The 13,206-nt window shown below is 44.4% G+C and overlaps 1 protein-coding gene and 1 long non-coding RNA gene across 2 annotated transcripts; both read left to right on the forward strand.

The window, feature by feature from the left end:
• The first annotated feature begins 358 nt into the window (after positions 1–358).
• Positions 359–2,452, forward strand: LOC100277147 (uncharacterized). The gene is made up of 2 exons (NM_001374577.1): positions 359–1,513; positions 2,182–2,452. Exons 1-2 carry the CDS (start codon positions 572–574, stop codon positions 2,239–2,241), a joined length of 1,002 nt encoding a protein of 333 aa, NP_001361506.1. The 5' UTR covers positions 359–571; the 3' UTR covers positions 2,242–2,452.
• Positions 2,453–12,635: 10,183 nt separating this feature from the next.
• Positions 12,636–13,180, forward strand: LOC103636187 (uncharacterized). The gene is made up of 3 exons (XR_557850.2): positions 12,636–12,840; positions 12,931–13,018; positions 13,099–13,180. It is a non-coding gene; the product is annotated as an uncharacterized lncRNA (long non-coding RNA).
• The last annotated feature ends 26 nt before the right edge of the window (positions 13,181–13,206 follow it).

A 13,206-nucleotide genomic window follows, 5' to 3' on the forward strand; every position in this document is an offset into this window, starting at 1 on the left:
TGCCTCATCCGACCCCACGCTCGGCGTCTCAGGACTTATCTGAGGTGGGTCCTTTCGGGCCGAACCTTTCCCTCACCCTTATACTAACTAGTGGGTTTCGGGGGCTCGGAGATCGTTTCCCCCAACAATACCATATGCAAAGACACTCTTTTTTGGTCTCTCACATCTTTCACCTGAAGGGTCATCGAATATATCAAAATCTACAACGTAATCACTTGGTAATATTTTTCTTTCTATTTATGTGGCCTTCACATGGTGAATACGAGGGTCTGTAGTGCGTTTGCATCGTTGTGTAGATATTTTTTTTCCGGTTTTAAGAGGTCGGGCAAGCGAAAATAGGCTCGCCTCTACCTCGGCTCGGGCGCAGAGCACGCGGCACCGGCGCGTCCTCTCCTCCTGCTCCGATCTCTCTGCCCAGCCCCGCCTGTGCGCTTCGCTACTACGCTTCCTCCATGCATCCCCTCAGCCATGTACGCCTGTATTTGAGAAGACATTAGCGGAGTTGAATCCAGAAGAAGAGCCGAAGAGTTATCTTAGCCACAGCCAGGTCGCCCGTTAGTTGTTCGCGGAAATGTCCCTCCGCCAGCTGCTTCACCAAACGCGTCCGTGGCGCGCGCTTGAGCAGCCCACGAAGATGTCTTGTCTCCTCTCCATCTTCCGTGCGCTCTCCATTCTCCGTTCTGAAGGCTCGGCTGAGCCACTGCGCAGATCTTCATCTGTGCCAGCCCCGCTGCCAAGAAGCTTGCCTTGCTCCAGCTCTGACCCCCTTGGCCCCAGATTCAGCATCGACGTGGTCGACTCGGACCATTGGCCCTCGTCATTTGACTTGTTGTCCGACGCTGCACGGAGCAATGAATGCCCAGATGTCTTCGAGCAACGTGAGGATGATGAACTGCACGACTCTGATGATGAGATAGATGACATGAGGCATCGAAAGAAGCTATTCTACAAGCTGGATAGGGGGTCTAGAGAGTTTGAAGAGAACAATGTGCTGTTACGCCGCAGGAAGAGAGACAAAACCAGTGCAAAGAACCCAAAGGAGTGCAAGGAGGCGCAGCCTCCCAAGTCTGTTTCTACCAACGTTCCAAAACTGAAGGAAAAGCGTTCTATGCGTGTGGACGACTTGGTTGAGGTGAAGCGCGAACGGGTGCCGACATTCAACCAAATGACGGATCCTTACCACCACCCTTTCTGTCTAGATATACATGTCACAAAGGGATCAGTGCGTGCTTGCTTTGTGCACAGAGTGACCAGCCGGGTGGTGACTGTTGCACACTCCATATCGAAGGACATGAAGTTTGATCTTGGTTCGAAGAAGGGTAAGGGCATGAAGGCGTGTGTGGCAGTTGGGGCATTGCTTGCGAAGCGTGCAATAGAGGATGATATTCACAATGCAATCTATACACCAAGGAAAGGGGATAGGATTGAAGGGAAAATTGAGGCTGTGTTGTGTGCAATAACCGAGAATGGAGTTGATGTGAAGGTGAAACTGAAGCAAAGAAAGCCGATAAAGGTATTTCTTTAGTTGTATATTCTTTATTTTTATGCTACTGATCCTGAGCTTAAGAGGAAGTTGCTGCAAGTTTGTCAATAATCATTTTCCCTTCAGGTGTACAAATTATTACATATACTGTAGGATAATGAAGTATTTTGAAAAAAACTGGAGGGTTCAAGTATATTAACTCATAGACAACCAAAATGGCCCGAGCTCAGCATTCGCCATGAAAAGGGAAAAAATGAACAGAAGCTTACCTGGTGATATTTAGTTAGAGCATCTAGTGAAACCACATCAAATCATTTGCTTTTGTATTTGCACATACTATATATTGTTCAGATTTCGTAGTAAAAATTTTCGTGAACAAACATCATGAACCGAACCTTGCACATTTCACTCATTTACATGTATAAATTAAAATGTTGGCTGATGAGCATGACCATCTTGGCACAATTGCACTCTAGTATTACTGCAGTACTGCTGGTTTTGTGGCCAGCCCAAGACATTTGTCCGATTGCCTTTTATATCTTCAGAACTGCTACATCAACAAGCTTGGAAGCTTGATCAATTGCTTAGAAACTTTCCACAGCAAATAGAAACAAAACGGTCAGAAGTACATTCCAGTGAAGCGTTTGATTTGCCTTACCGAACATTTTTAACGCTTATCTGTTTCTGTTACTTTGCAGAACACACACAGTATGAGCAGTCCTTCCGACGATTCAGCTGTTGGTCGACACAACTCCTAAGCAGCATGACCCTGAGTGCCTTTCTGGTTCGAATGTCGTCTTATTTTATTGCATGCAAAACTGACAGGGGTACAGGCAACTGAAGGAGACGTAGAAGTAGCCAAGATGGTCCCAGCATTCTTTGTTTCATGTGCTTATCCATCGTTTGTGTGTATGGGTAGTTCCTGACTGCCTGTATCAAGTTCTGAATAGACCATCTGTACGCACTGCCAGTCCGTTGCTGCCGAATCAAGCTGTATGCTTTTTTTTAACGTAATACTGTACTTCAGATCCCCGTAAGTGCTTCGGTTAGTAGGGATTGCAGGAGATTAAATTCCTTCCTAGTCAAAATTGAATAGAAAGAATTTAATCCACCTCAATATCCCTGCATAACCGAACAAGGCTAATTGTGTGCACAACATGCATTCTGTAGCACTCAGTCTCAATTATACTTTTTTAGTAGAATATGGTAGGTGCACTACCGTTTCATTGTAGAGAGGATTGAATAGTTATGAAGTACATACACGAAATCATAGGCGGCGGAAAACCAGTAGTAAACGAAAATAAAGAAGGAAAATCAAAGCTACCAAAAGAAATGGAGAATCAGCCTCTAGGAGCCTCAGGGAGGAGCATCTCTGGCCATACGTTCTAGCATTACATCATTTTTTTATCAAAGCTGCCAGTTCGTTAACGGTAGAAATTGTTTCCTGGTAAATGCGTCGGCATCTTTCCTTCCAAATGTGACAGGTGTGTATATGGCCACGGGAGTGGTAGATCTATTTCTTCTGTTTTTGGATCACCACTGCACTATGGATCTGCTCCTGTGGTGAGGGAGTCGCATCCCGAACCATTGCACAATCTTTCGCCAAACTGCTCTTGCGAACGACCATAAGCATCATATGAAGATGTGGTTCGCGTGCTACTGAACACAACGAGCGATATGGTTGGTTTGATCAGCCCACCTATTAATACGGTCAACCCTAAGAAGTCTGATGTGATGGAGCAACCACATGAACATTCTGCATTTGTTATGTATTTGTACCTTCCAGACCGACGTGAGATGGTGACATTGAGTGTTGCTGAGGAACTAAGCTTCATACGCCGACCTTGCATAGTATTGCTGTTTGGAACCAAAGTGAGCCGGCAGACGGTCCGGCTCTGAGGCTAGACGGTCCGCGGTCCGGACGGTCCGCGCCTGTGGGCCGGACGGTCCGCGGAGTTTTATGCTACGGTTGTTAGCTAAATTTACGGGATTCGCTTGGAAATTAGTTTGTAAAGGGTTCAGCCCCCCTCCTCTATAAATAGAGAGGTATACGGCCGATTTGTAATCATCAATCGAATCAATACCACTTCTATTTCGCATTTATTTCCAGCACAATTAGGAGTAGTTCTAGTCTAGTTCTAGTTTAGCCTCTCGATCCCCAAATTCTTCGTCTCTCTTCGACTCTATGCCGATTAGAGGAGTCTAGGTCGGCCGACCCGAGCCTAGACAACTCCTAGAATCTCTCCTCCCCGACGGGGTCCCTCTCGGGAGCGAGATCCAGGCGCCGCCGGCGATCTTCCGCCGCCCGTGCGCACGCGCGGACCGTCCGGCCCCAGGGTGCGGACCGTCCGGCCGTCAGGCAGGAGACCCTAGCCCCTGCGCCAGGTCGCGGACCGTCCGCGCCTGACCAGAGAGCACCGTCACGGTTCTTGTTGGTGTTTGGCGCTCCAAAAAGGCGTCAACATACTTTTTGGCGACTCCGCTGGGGAAAGCGAATATAGACACATCAAATCGGCCCTCAATGGCCGGTTCAAAGGAAAGCTCTGAAGCTTCCACCAGCAATATCATCACACCGACATGGGAAACCTTGCCTACTGAAGAACAGCTCCTGTTTGAGGAGCGCCAGGAGCAGCTGATCCAAGAAGCAAAGGCGAAGTTCCTGGCCGACTTCAAAGTGGACAGGAACAACAAAGTCGTTCGGCAACGGGCGACAGATCTGGCTTCGCTCCGACCTACTACGATTACCCCCAATGTAAGTAGCACCAACGAACTCCAATCTCTTAAAGCTTACATAGACGAACAGCGAGAACAGTTACAACGTATCGTAGGGGATATACAAAATGATCATAAAAGGCTAGTGTGTGTGCTTGATAAGTCTACTATGGCAAATCTTCCTTCGCACGAGGTTGAATTGAGGGAATACACACATAATTCATCGGCTACAGGTTGTCACGACCAGTCACAACCCCTTTATGGGATGCCGATGGACATGTACCCTAGGCAACGACAGCCTCCCACGCACATCGGTGATAAATTTGCCGATCTGCGTATGTCCGGACCGTCCGCACGTAGGCGCGGACCGTCCGTGCCAACGGTGGCCGATCCCATTTTTAGAAGCGAATTACCGAGACCTGCACCCAACCCGCCACATGTCGTGCAAACCCTAGATAGCCCATTCGGACCATCTGCGTATGGCGCCAGACAGTCTGAATATAATGTCGGACGGTCCGGCCACATGGCCGGACAGTCCGCGCACAGGGCCGGACGATCCGCGCACGGGGCCGAACGGTCCGCGTATTTAACCGGACGGTTCGGCACAGAGTTTTTTAAGGAGGATGGATATCCAACTCCGTATCCGTCCCATCTAGACTCCCCATCTCACCATATGACACACCAGCACCAAAATATAATCTATCAAACCCATGAGAGTGAGTACTTTCCGGCCCCTAGAAGGCCAGAAAGGAATGGCCAGTCCTATGAACCTCATAGGGCATGCATTAACGCGCTGCAAAACCCAAACCAATGGGGAGGAAAACAACATACCAACATCCAAACAAACTCACCCATATTGGATCAAAGAGCCGGTGGTCTCCCACCGGCTGCCATCGATATGGTAAGGGAGGAAATAGCTGGGGCGTTCCGAGATAAGCTCGGAGTTAGTATAGTCCCCGGGGGGGCAGTCATATCGGAGACCTTATGATAGCCAGTTTGACCGGCTTCCATACCCACAAGGGACCAGAATACCTGAATTCGCAAAGTTTTCGGGTGACCAAGAAAAGAGCACGCGTGAGCACATAGACCAGTTCTTAGCACAGTTAGGAGAATTGGCCGACACCGAAGCATTCCGTGTACGTTTATTTTCATTATCTTTAACAGGAACTGCATTCACATGGTATGCCACGCTCCCTCCTAACTCCATTTTGTCGTGGGGAGATTTAGAACAAAAATTTCATGAACATTTCTTCTCTGGCGATTATGAGCTAGATTTAGTAGACTTAGTAGCCCTACGACAAGAAAAAGATGAATCGGTTAGTGATTACATCCGGAGATTCTGGGATACGAGAAACCGATGCTTTCAAATTCATTTAACAGATAAACAACTGGCGGGAATAGCCTTTGATGGATTGCACTATTATTTAAAAGAGAAATTAGAAGGCATCCAGTTCTTTACGCTAGCACAATTACATCAGAGAGCTTCGGCTTGTGAAAGCCGAAGCAAAGAACTAGTCAAAACGGTTCATCATAATGTCCATATAGTAGAACATAGTCAAAGTAGTTCGGACGGTGAACCAAAGGAAATTTACACTGCCAAAATAGTTTGGCCTGACTAGGCCAAATCTTCGGCTTGCTCCTCCTTGCAGCCAGTTCAAAAGAAACGGCAGGAGGAGATTAAGTTTACATTTAATGTTGGCAGATGTGATAAGATATTCGATGAATTACTAAAAAATGGTAACATTAAGATTGATTATATCGTTCCATCTGCCGACAAACTAAAGCGTCGCGCATATTGCAAGTGGCACAACTAATTTTCTCATGCCACTAATGATTGTAATGTGTTCCGACGACAAATCCAATTGGCCATTAATGAGGGACGATTGAAATTTCAGGAGGACACAGAGCCCTTTCCAATGAATATGATCGACTTCAATGGCAAAAAGGTCCTAATTCGGCCCAGCACAGCCGATAAGGGCAAAGACAAAGAAGTCATCATCGGCAACGCACGGGAGGCCAATGGAAACAACAAAATTGCTTGCAGGAAAGTAGTGGCCGAGAAGACTCCTAATGGAGGGGAGACACTGAAGGTGACCATCACAAACTCCGGCACTGGAGGGCAAGTGCAGACAAGGGGACATGCGCAAGAACCCATACTACACATCGCGGACGGTCCGGTGCTCAGGCGCAGACGGTCCGTGGCATCGCCAGACGGTCCAGAGCGTTCCAGCGGACGGTCCGGCAACGCCGAAGAACCAAGGCGACCACGTACCTTCAAACCACGACGACCAGAAATAGGTACGTGGAAAACTAACACGTTTAAGGCAACTGGTCGGTTGGTAAAATCTAGTCCGACCTTTGATCAATTATTGTCTAAATATGTGAAAAAGAAGGCTGGCCCCAGCGACCGACCACCAAAGCGACCTTGCTTACCCACCCAGGTGCGACGGCAGGTTAGGCCGATTGGACCACCACACCAATCGAAAAGGACGGGAGGTCATAATGTTCAATTAAGGCCTAACGTACCTGCATGGACACCTCCACCACCATATCCACCTATGCCATATCCATACACATACATACCTCCACCATATGTCCCAAATCAAATGTGGGGCATGACACCATACCCATTTGGGATGCCACAGTACCCCGCTTGGGGGGCACCCCACACATCTGTATTCAATAGGTTGACATCTCCAGTACAAGACCGATTGAGAGCCCCTCAATCTGGTCCACGAGCACAGGCCCAGCAAGATTGCCGAACAACTCGGCCCCAAAGGCTGACTAATCCGGCAGGGGGGCATACAGCTACAACCTCCAACAGTACGAAAAAAGTAGACGTCATTAAAATAGGAACGACAGATGTCGTCGTACAACAAAATAACGAAGGGCCAATGATTTTTGGTGAATCGGCCAACACAAACAAAAAGAAGGTACGCCTGTCAACAAAGTAGCCGATCCAAAATACTCCATGCCCCGATGGTGCCCATCGGGATTGACACGATCACAAAAGCAAAAATTACAGCGCCTTAGAGCAAAGGAGAATCAGGAGAAGGAGGCGGAAAAAATATTCAATGACACACATCCGCAGTATCCGCCACCACAAAAGAGATGGAGACCAAAGGTCGTTGAGGAAAATCAAACGGCCACAAAGACAGATAAAACAACAATTGTGCAGCTCTTTGCAGGTATGGCAGATAGTTCGGCTATAAAGACCGGACCAACCGTACAGGGCGCGGACCGTCCGACCCCTGAGGCCGACTCATCCGCAATACACCATGACACCTGCAATGACGTACCAACACCCATGGAGGAAGACGACCTGCAAGGAGAAGACCTGGTTGACTACGAAGCTACGCCAGAACACTTAGAAAATTAGGAAAGCAAGGTGACGAATTGGTCAGGACCAGTATGGCGCTCGGCGGTATTGGGACTAACAGTTCGATCAAAGCTAAAGGGGTCACGTCCGTTGAGTCAACCATCGGGACTAAGGCCACTGCGTATCATCCTAGTAAGTGTCAAGATGCCTAAGAAAACTGATGTGATCACATCGAGTTAGTTGCTTTTGGTTCGCCCAGCTCCACCAAAAGGCAGGGGGCATATGTTTGGAACCAAAGTGAGCCGACGGACGGTCCGCTCCTATGGGTCGGATAGTCCGCGCAAGCGCAGGACAGATTAGGGTTCCGAGTTTTGTGCTACAATTGTAGCTAAATTCACGGGATTCGCTCGGAAATTAGTTTGTAAAGGGTCCAACCCCCCTCCTCTATAAATAGAGAGGTATACGGCCGATTTGTAATCATCAATCGAATCAATACCACTTCTATTTCACATTTATTTCTAGCACAATTAGGAGTAGTTCTAGTCTAGTTCTCACTACAACACATATAGCCTTCTATGACGAATACCTTGTGACAATAGATCAAAATGTCATAAGCCTCTCCTACTTATGACGTTTTGTAGGGGATGATTGCCTTTAGTGATGAAAAGTAAAACTTTGTCATTAAGACCAATGCAAAATCGTCATAAATATGAAAGTGTCACATTTGTGACGAACACTCTTTCAATCTTATGACAATTAGGTAGTGTCACTATTTCATGACAATGTTGGTCGTCATAATTCTCATGTGAATTTCCTAAAAAGCAAAAATGTAGACGCCACTACAAATAATGAAATAAATCAAAATGACTATGAAATAAGTTTGAATATGAAATTGTAAAGCCCAAAATTGATAGGAGAAATAAAATAAAATAAATAAATAAGTAAATTTATATGTGGATGTTTTGGGGATTCCTTGAATTCCTTTTTATTTCTCTTTGCATACTCAACTAATGGCATTAAATTATGCAAATAACAAATAAATAAATAAATAAATATGCATTTCATGCTGAACTATTTTGGTTTGTATAATCACTTTAAGTTTGAAATTTTGAAACTAGATTTAAATTTATAAATAATATGAAGTGAAACTAGAAAACATAAAAGAAAAAGGGAAGAGATGACTCACATGCGCATGGGCCAATTCCTCCTGATCGTGGCCCAAAAGCCCACTTCACCTGGCACCCCCTCCGCCTCCTGTGCGTGGATGCACTACACCACCGATCGCCAATGACCCGTGGGCCCAGGTCGTCAAGATCACCTTCCTCGCCAAAGCACGCTCACCGGCTCACCGCTATCCTCGTAACAGACTTCCACCGCAACAAACTCTGCAGGCTCCGCGCGATTTCCTAGATCCCATCCTCCTTGGACTCGCGACTTCGGAGTATAAAGCTGGGCACCACCCTCCTCTCTCTTCTCATCTTCTTGCGCTACCGTGGGGAGCAGAGGGATTAAGCAGAACGTTACCGCCGTGTGGAGACCCAGCCGCCACGCCTGGAATCTCTCCGCGTTACCAGCCCTGTAGTTCTGTTGGACCGCGCCGGTACTTGCGGTACTCTCTCCGTGCTTGCCCGGTGGTCTGGGCGACCATAATTTCTCGCCGGGGGTCGAACTTCGCCGCGGATCCGCCCGCTGCCGTGGCCAGCCTGCAATATACATGATCAACGCCAGTATGTGACTACTACAAGTTCGTTACACACTGCTATAGGCCTAGGACGAATCGGTTATGGGTAGGGCGCGCTAGCTCGCCGGATCTGCACGTCGGTGAACTACAACGCCGCCGTGGGGAGCTCGGCTGCAGGCGTGAGGTAGATGACGGGTCGATGGCCGTTGATCCCATAGCAAACGGCTAGGATTAGATCTAGACGAAATAAATCCTGAGCGACGAATTTAGATATGGGTGGCCACGATTTGATTTGGCGTACCCTTTCGTCGCAATGAATCGTGGCTGTGTGTCGTGGATCTAGGGGGATCTCGACTTCTTTAAATCCCTGCCCTTGATTGTAGATCCAAGGGTTCCTGCTGCGTACCGGTTCGGGAGCGTAGGATTCTAATCCGAGCCGTGTATTGCCGATCGGACGGCTCAAAACATACGATACTCCTTCGCGGCTGCAACTTTTCAAAAGAGTCCCTGCGCTTTTATAAAATAAACCCGTCGTCCTCGCGGAGAGTAGTCTGAGTCTGGTAGAGTTTTATATGTTTAACCCTAGGCTCTCTGATATTAACGTCCTCGGTCCAGAACACTTAGGATATTCAGAAATTAATAAAGAAATAGGTTTTTAGTATAAAAATAAATCCAGCAACTTGTTTAATCCGTATTTAATTCATTTTAAGTCTAAATTGATCCATTCCCGTTCCTATAATTATATTTAAATATTATTAATCACTCAGTAATATTGTTTTAGCATGAAACCCATGATGAAATTCATCTCTTAATTAATTAAGTATTAAACACATAAAACCTTTAGAAATTCATCCATAACTCCAAATTGATTTATTACAGAGGCATTAATTTTGTTTAAATATTGTTTATTACTTAGTACCTTTGTTTAACCATGAAACTTGTTTTAAAATTATTCACATAGATAACTCTATTTTAGGCATTAAATAACTTTAGAAAATCATAACTTAATAACTCTATTTTAGGCATTAAACATTTTTTAAAATAAAAACGTTGGAATGTCGAATGAGTTTTAAATTTTTTCAGCACTAGTAATTTACTATGTTATATTTTATTTCAATGTTTTGCAAATGGATAGATCTTGGATCAAAGACAGACTATTTAGTGATGCACATTTGGATGGGGTCAAAGAGTTCATGAATTTGGTTTCATAAAGATTTGATAAGAATGAGGAGGTACTATGTCCATGTCGAAGGCGTCTGAATCGAGTTCATCAACATAAGGGGGAGGTGTATGATCATTTACTTATTCATGGGATGACTAGCACATACACTAGATGGGTACATCATGGAGAACCATTTGAGGCTGAAATTAATGAAAATTATGATCATGTAGATGAATATATTGGTATCAATGAGGATGACAGTATGAACGAGAATGAAGAAGATGAGCCTGATAATAGAATTCGTGATATGATTCGGGAGTTGTATCCAACTAATGACCAAAGTAGAGGGAAATCTATGTTTGCAGCTTTATTAGAAGAAATGAAGCATGAACTTTACCCTGGAGCACCTTGCACACATTTTTCTTTTTTTGGTGAAGTTACTTCATATCAAGTCATTTTATCGAATCAGCAACGTTGCATTCACTGCAATACTAAAACTATAATCAGCAGCATTCCCAGATTGCTCTCTTCCTGCATCTTACCATGAAGCAAAGAATGTTATTAATGCGTTAGGACTTGGATATGACTCAATCCATGTGTGCCCAAACAATTGTGTTCTATTTCGAAAGGAATATGCAAAACATGATGAATGTCTGGTTTGTGGTGCATCAAGATGGAAAGATAGTTCAGATGGAAAAAAACATATTCCTGAGAAAGTACTACCACATTTTCCAATTATTCCAAGGTTGAAAAGGTTCTTTGCTTCCAAAAAATATCAGAGGAGACACAATGGCATTTATTGAAGAGGAAGGCAGTGGAGAATGAACTAAGCCATCCAGCTGATGGTGAGGCATGGAAAGATTTTGATAGAAAATATAAGTGGTTTGCAAAATATGGAAGGAACATTAGACTTGGTCTTGCTACGGATGGTTTCAATCCATTTGGCAAAATGAACTCTTCATACAACATGTGGCCTATATTTATTATTCCTTACAGCTTTCCTCCATGGGAGTGTGTGGAGCAATCCAACTTCATGATGTGACTACTAATTCATGGTCCATCATGTCCAAGAAAGGATTTAGATGTTTTTTTGGAGCCACTCATTGAAGAGTTGCAAGAGCTTTGGAAAGGTGTCTCTACTTTTGATGCGTTGACAGGAAAAGATTTTGATCAACATGCTGTTGTTATATGGTGCATTCATGATTACCCAGCTTTGAGTACATTGTCAGGTCGAGTCACTAAAGGTTATTATGCTTGTGTGCATTGTGACAAAAATCCATGCTCTAGAAGAATAAAAAATAAGATATGCTATATTGGCCATCGACGTTTCCTTCCAGGGGACCATATATGGAGGACAAAAAAATGGTTTGATGGTAAGGAGGACCATCTTGAAAAACCAGAGGAATTTAGTACAGACGAGTTGATGCAGCAGTTGGAGAGGGTCAAGGATGTTAGGCCGGGACAACACCCTCAAAGTAAAAACAGAAAGCGAGAAGTAGATGGTCAATGTTGGAAACGAAGATCATCATTGTGGGATTTGCCTTATTGGTCAAATTTGAAGCTACGCCATAACCTTGATGTGATGCACATTGAAAAGAATATATGTGGGTCCATTATTGGTACATTTCTTGGCATTATTGGGAAGACAAAGGACACTATTAATGCTAGGCTTGACTTGGAAGAAATGAGCATAAGGAAACATTTGCATTTGAAGCGTGATGGAAATTCCTACTCCGTTCCTCATGCCCCCTATGTAATGAATAGGAGCCAAAAGTTAGTTTTTTGTGACTTCTTGAGAAGAGTAAAATTTCCTGATGGGTATGCTTCTAACTTAGCAAAATCTATTACTAGTGATGGATGTAACCTTCAAGGATTGAAAACTCATGACTGTCATATCCTACTCCAAAGAATTTTACATGTTGCTATCCGAGGAATTATGCATAGGGATATATACGAAGCAATTGCCGAATTAGGTCAATTCTTTCAACAATTATGTGCTAAGACTGTAAAGTTAGATTTTTGCATACAATGAAAGCTAAAATCCCAGTCATTTTGTGCAAACTTGAGAAAATATTTCCTCCTGCTTTCTTTGATGTAATGCTACACCTAGCTATTCATTTGCCTGATGAGGCAATCCTTAGAGGCCCAGTACAATATGGATGGATGTACCCAGTAGAAAGACGATTGTTGACATTGAAACGGTTTGTGAGGAACATGGCAAGACCTGAAGGATCCATTGCAGAAGCATATGTCGCTAATGAGTGTTTGACATCATGCTCAAGGTACTTTGATGATATTGACACACGACACAATCGTGAAGGAAGGAACAAAGAGCGTGTTGATTTGAGAAAAGGTGATTTTTCTGTGTTCCAGCATGGAGTCGATCTACTTGGAGCACCAAGGCTTACATATCTTGAAGATAATTATGACAGAATGGTTTGGTTTGTGCTAAACAATTGTCCGGAGGTTGAGCAATATTTGAAGTATAACGCCCTGATATAATTCTAATTTATCTGTGTGACTTGCTAATTATTAGATTCGATGTTCGAATTAACTATGTTTCATAATTACAGGATATACAAGGAAGAGTTAGCGGATCAAGGAACTCCTTATGTTCAAAAAACCCATGATAAGCAATTTTCTTTCTGGTTTAAGAAGCATGTAAGTTTTATGCCAATATAATATTTATTAAAAAATATAATTTGTGTTGATTTTCACCATATTATTATTCTATTGTTTAGATTGCAAAACTACGTTACGTGGATGGAGAAGACATTAGTGATGACCTATTTGCATTGTCATGTGAACCGGACCTTCGGGTTCAAATATTTTCAGCATGTCTTGTCGAT

This window comes from Zea mays, chromosome 8, assembly GCF_902167145.1.
Source record: "Zea mays cultivar B73 chromosome 8, Zm-B73-REFERENCE-NAM-5.0, whole genome shotgun sequence".
Classification (NCBI taxonomy): domain Eukaryota; kingdom Viridiplantae; phylum Streptophyta; class Magnoliopsida; order Poales; family Poaceae; genus Zea; species Zea mays.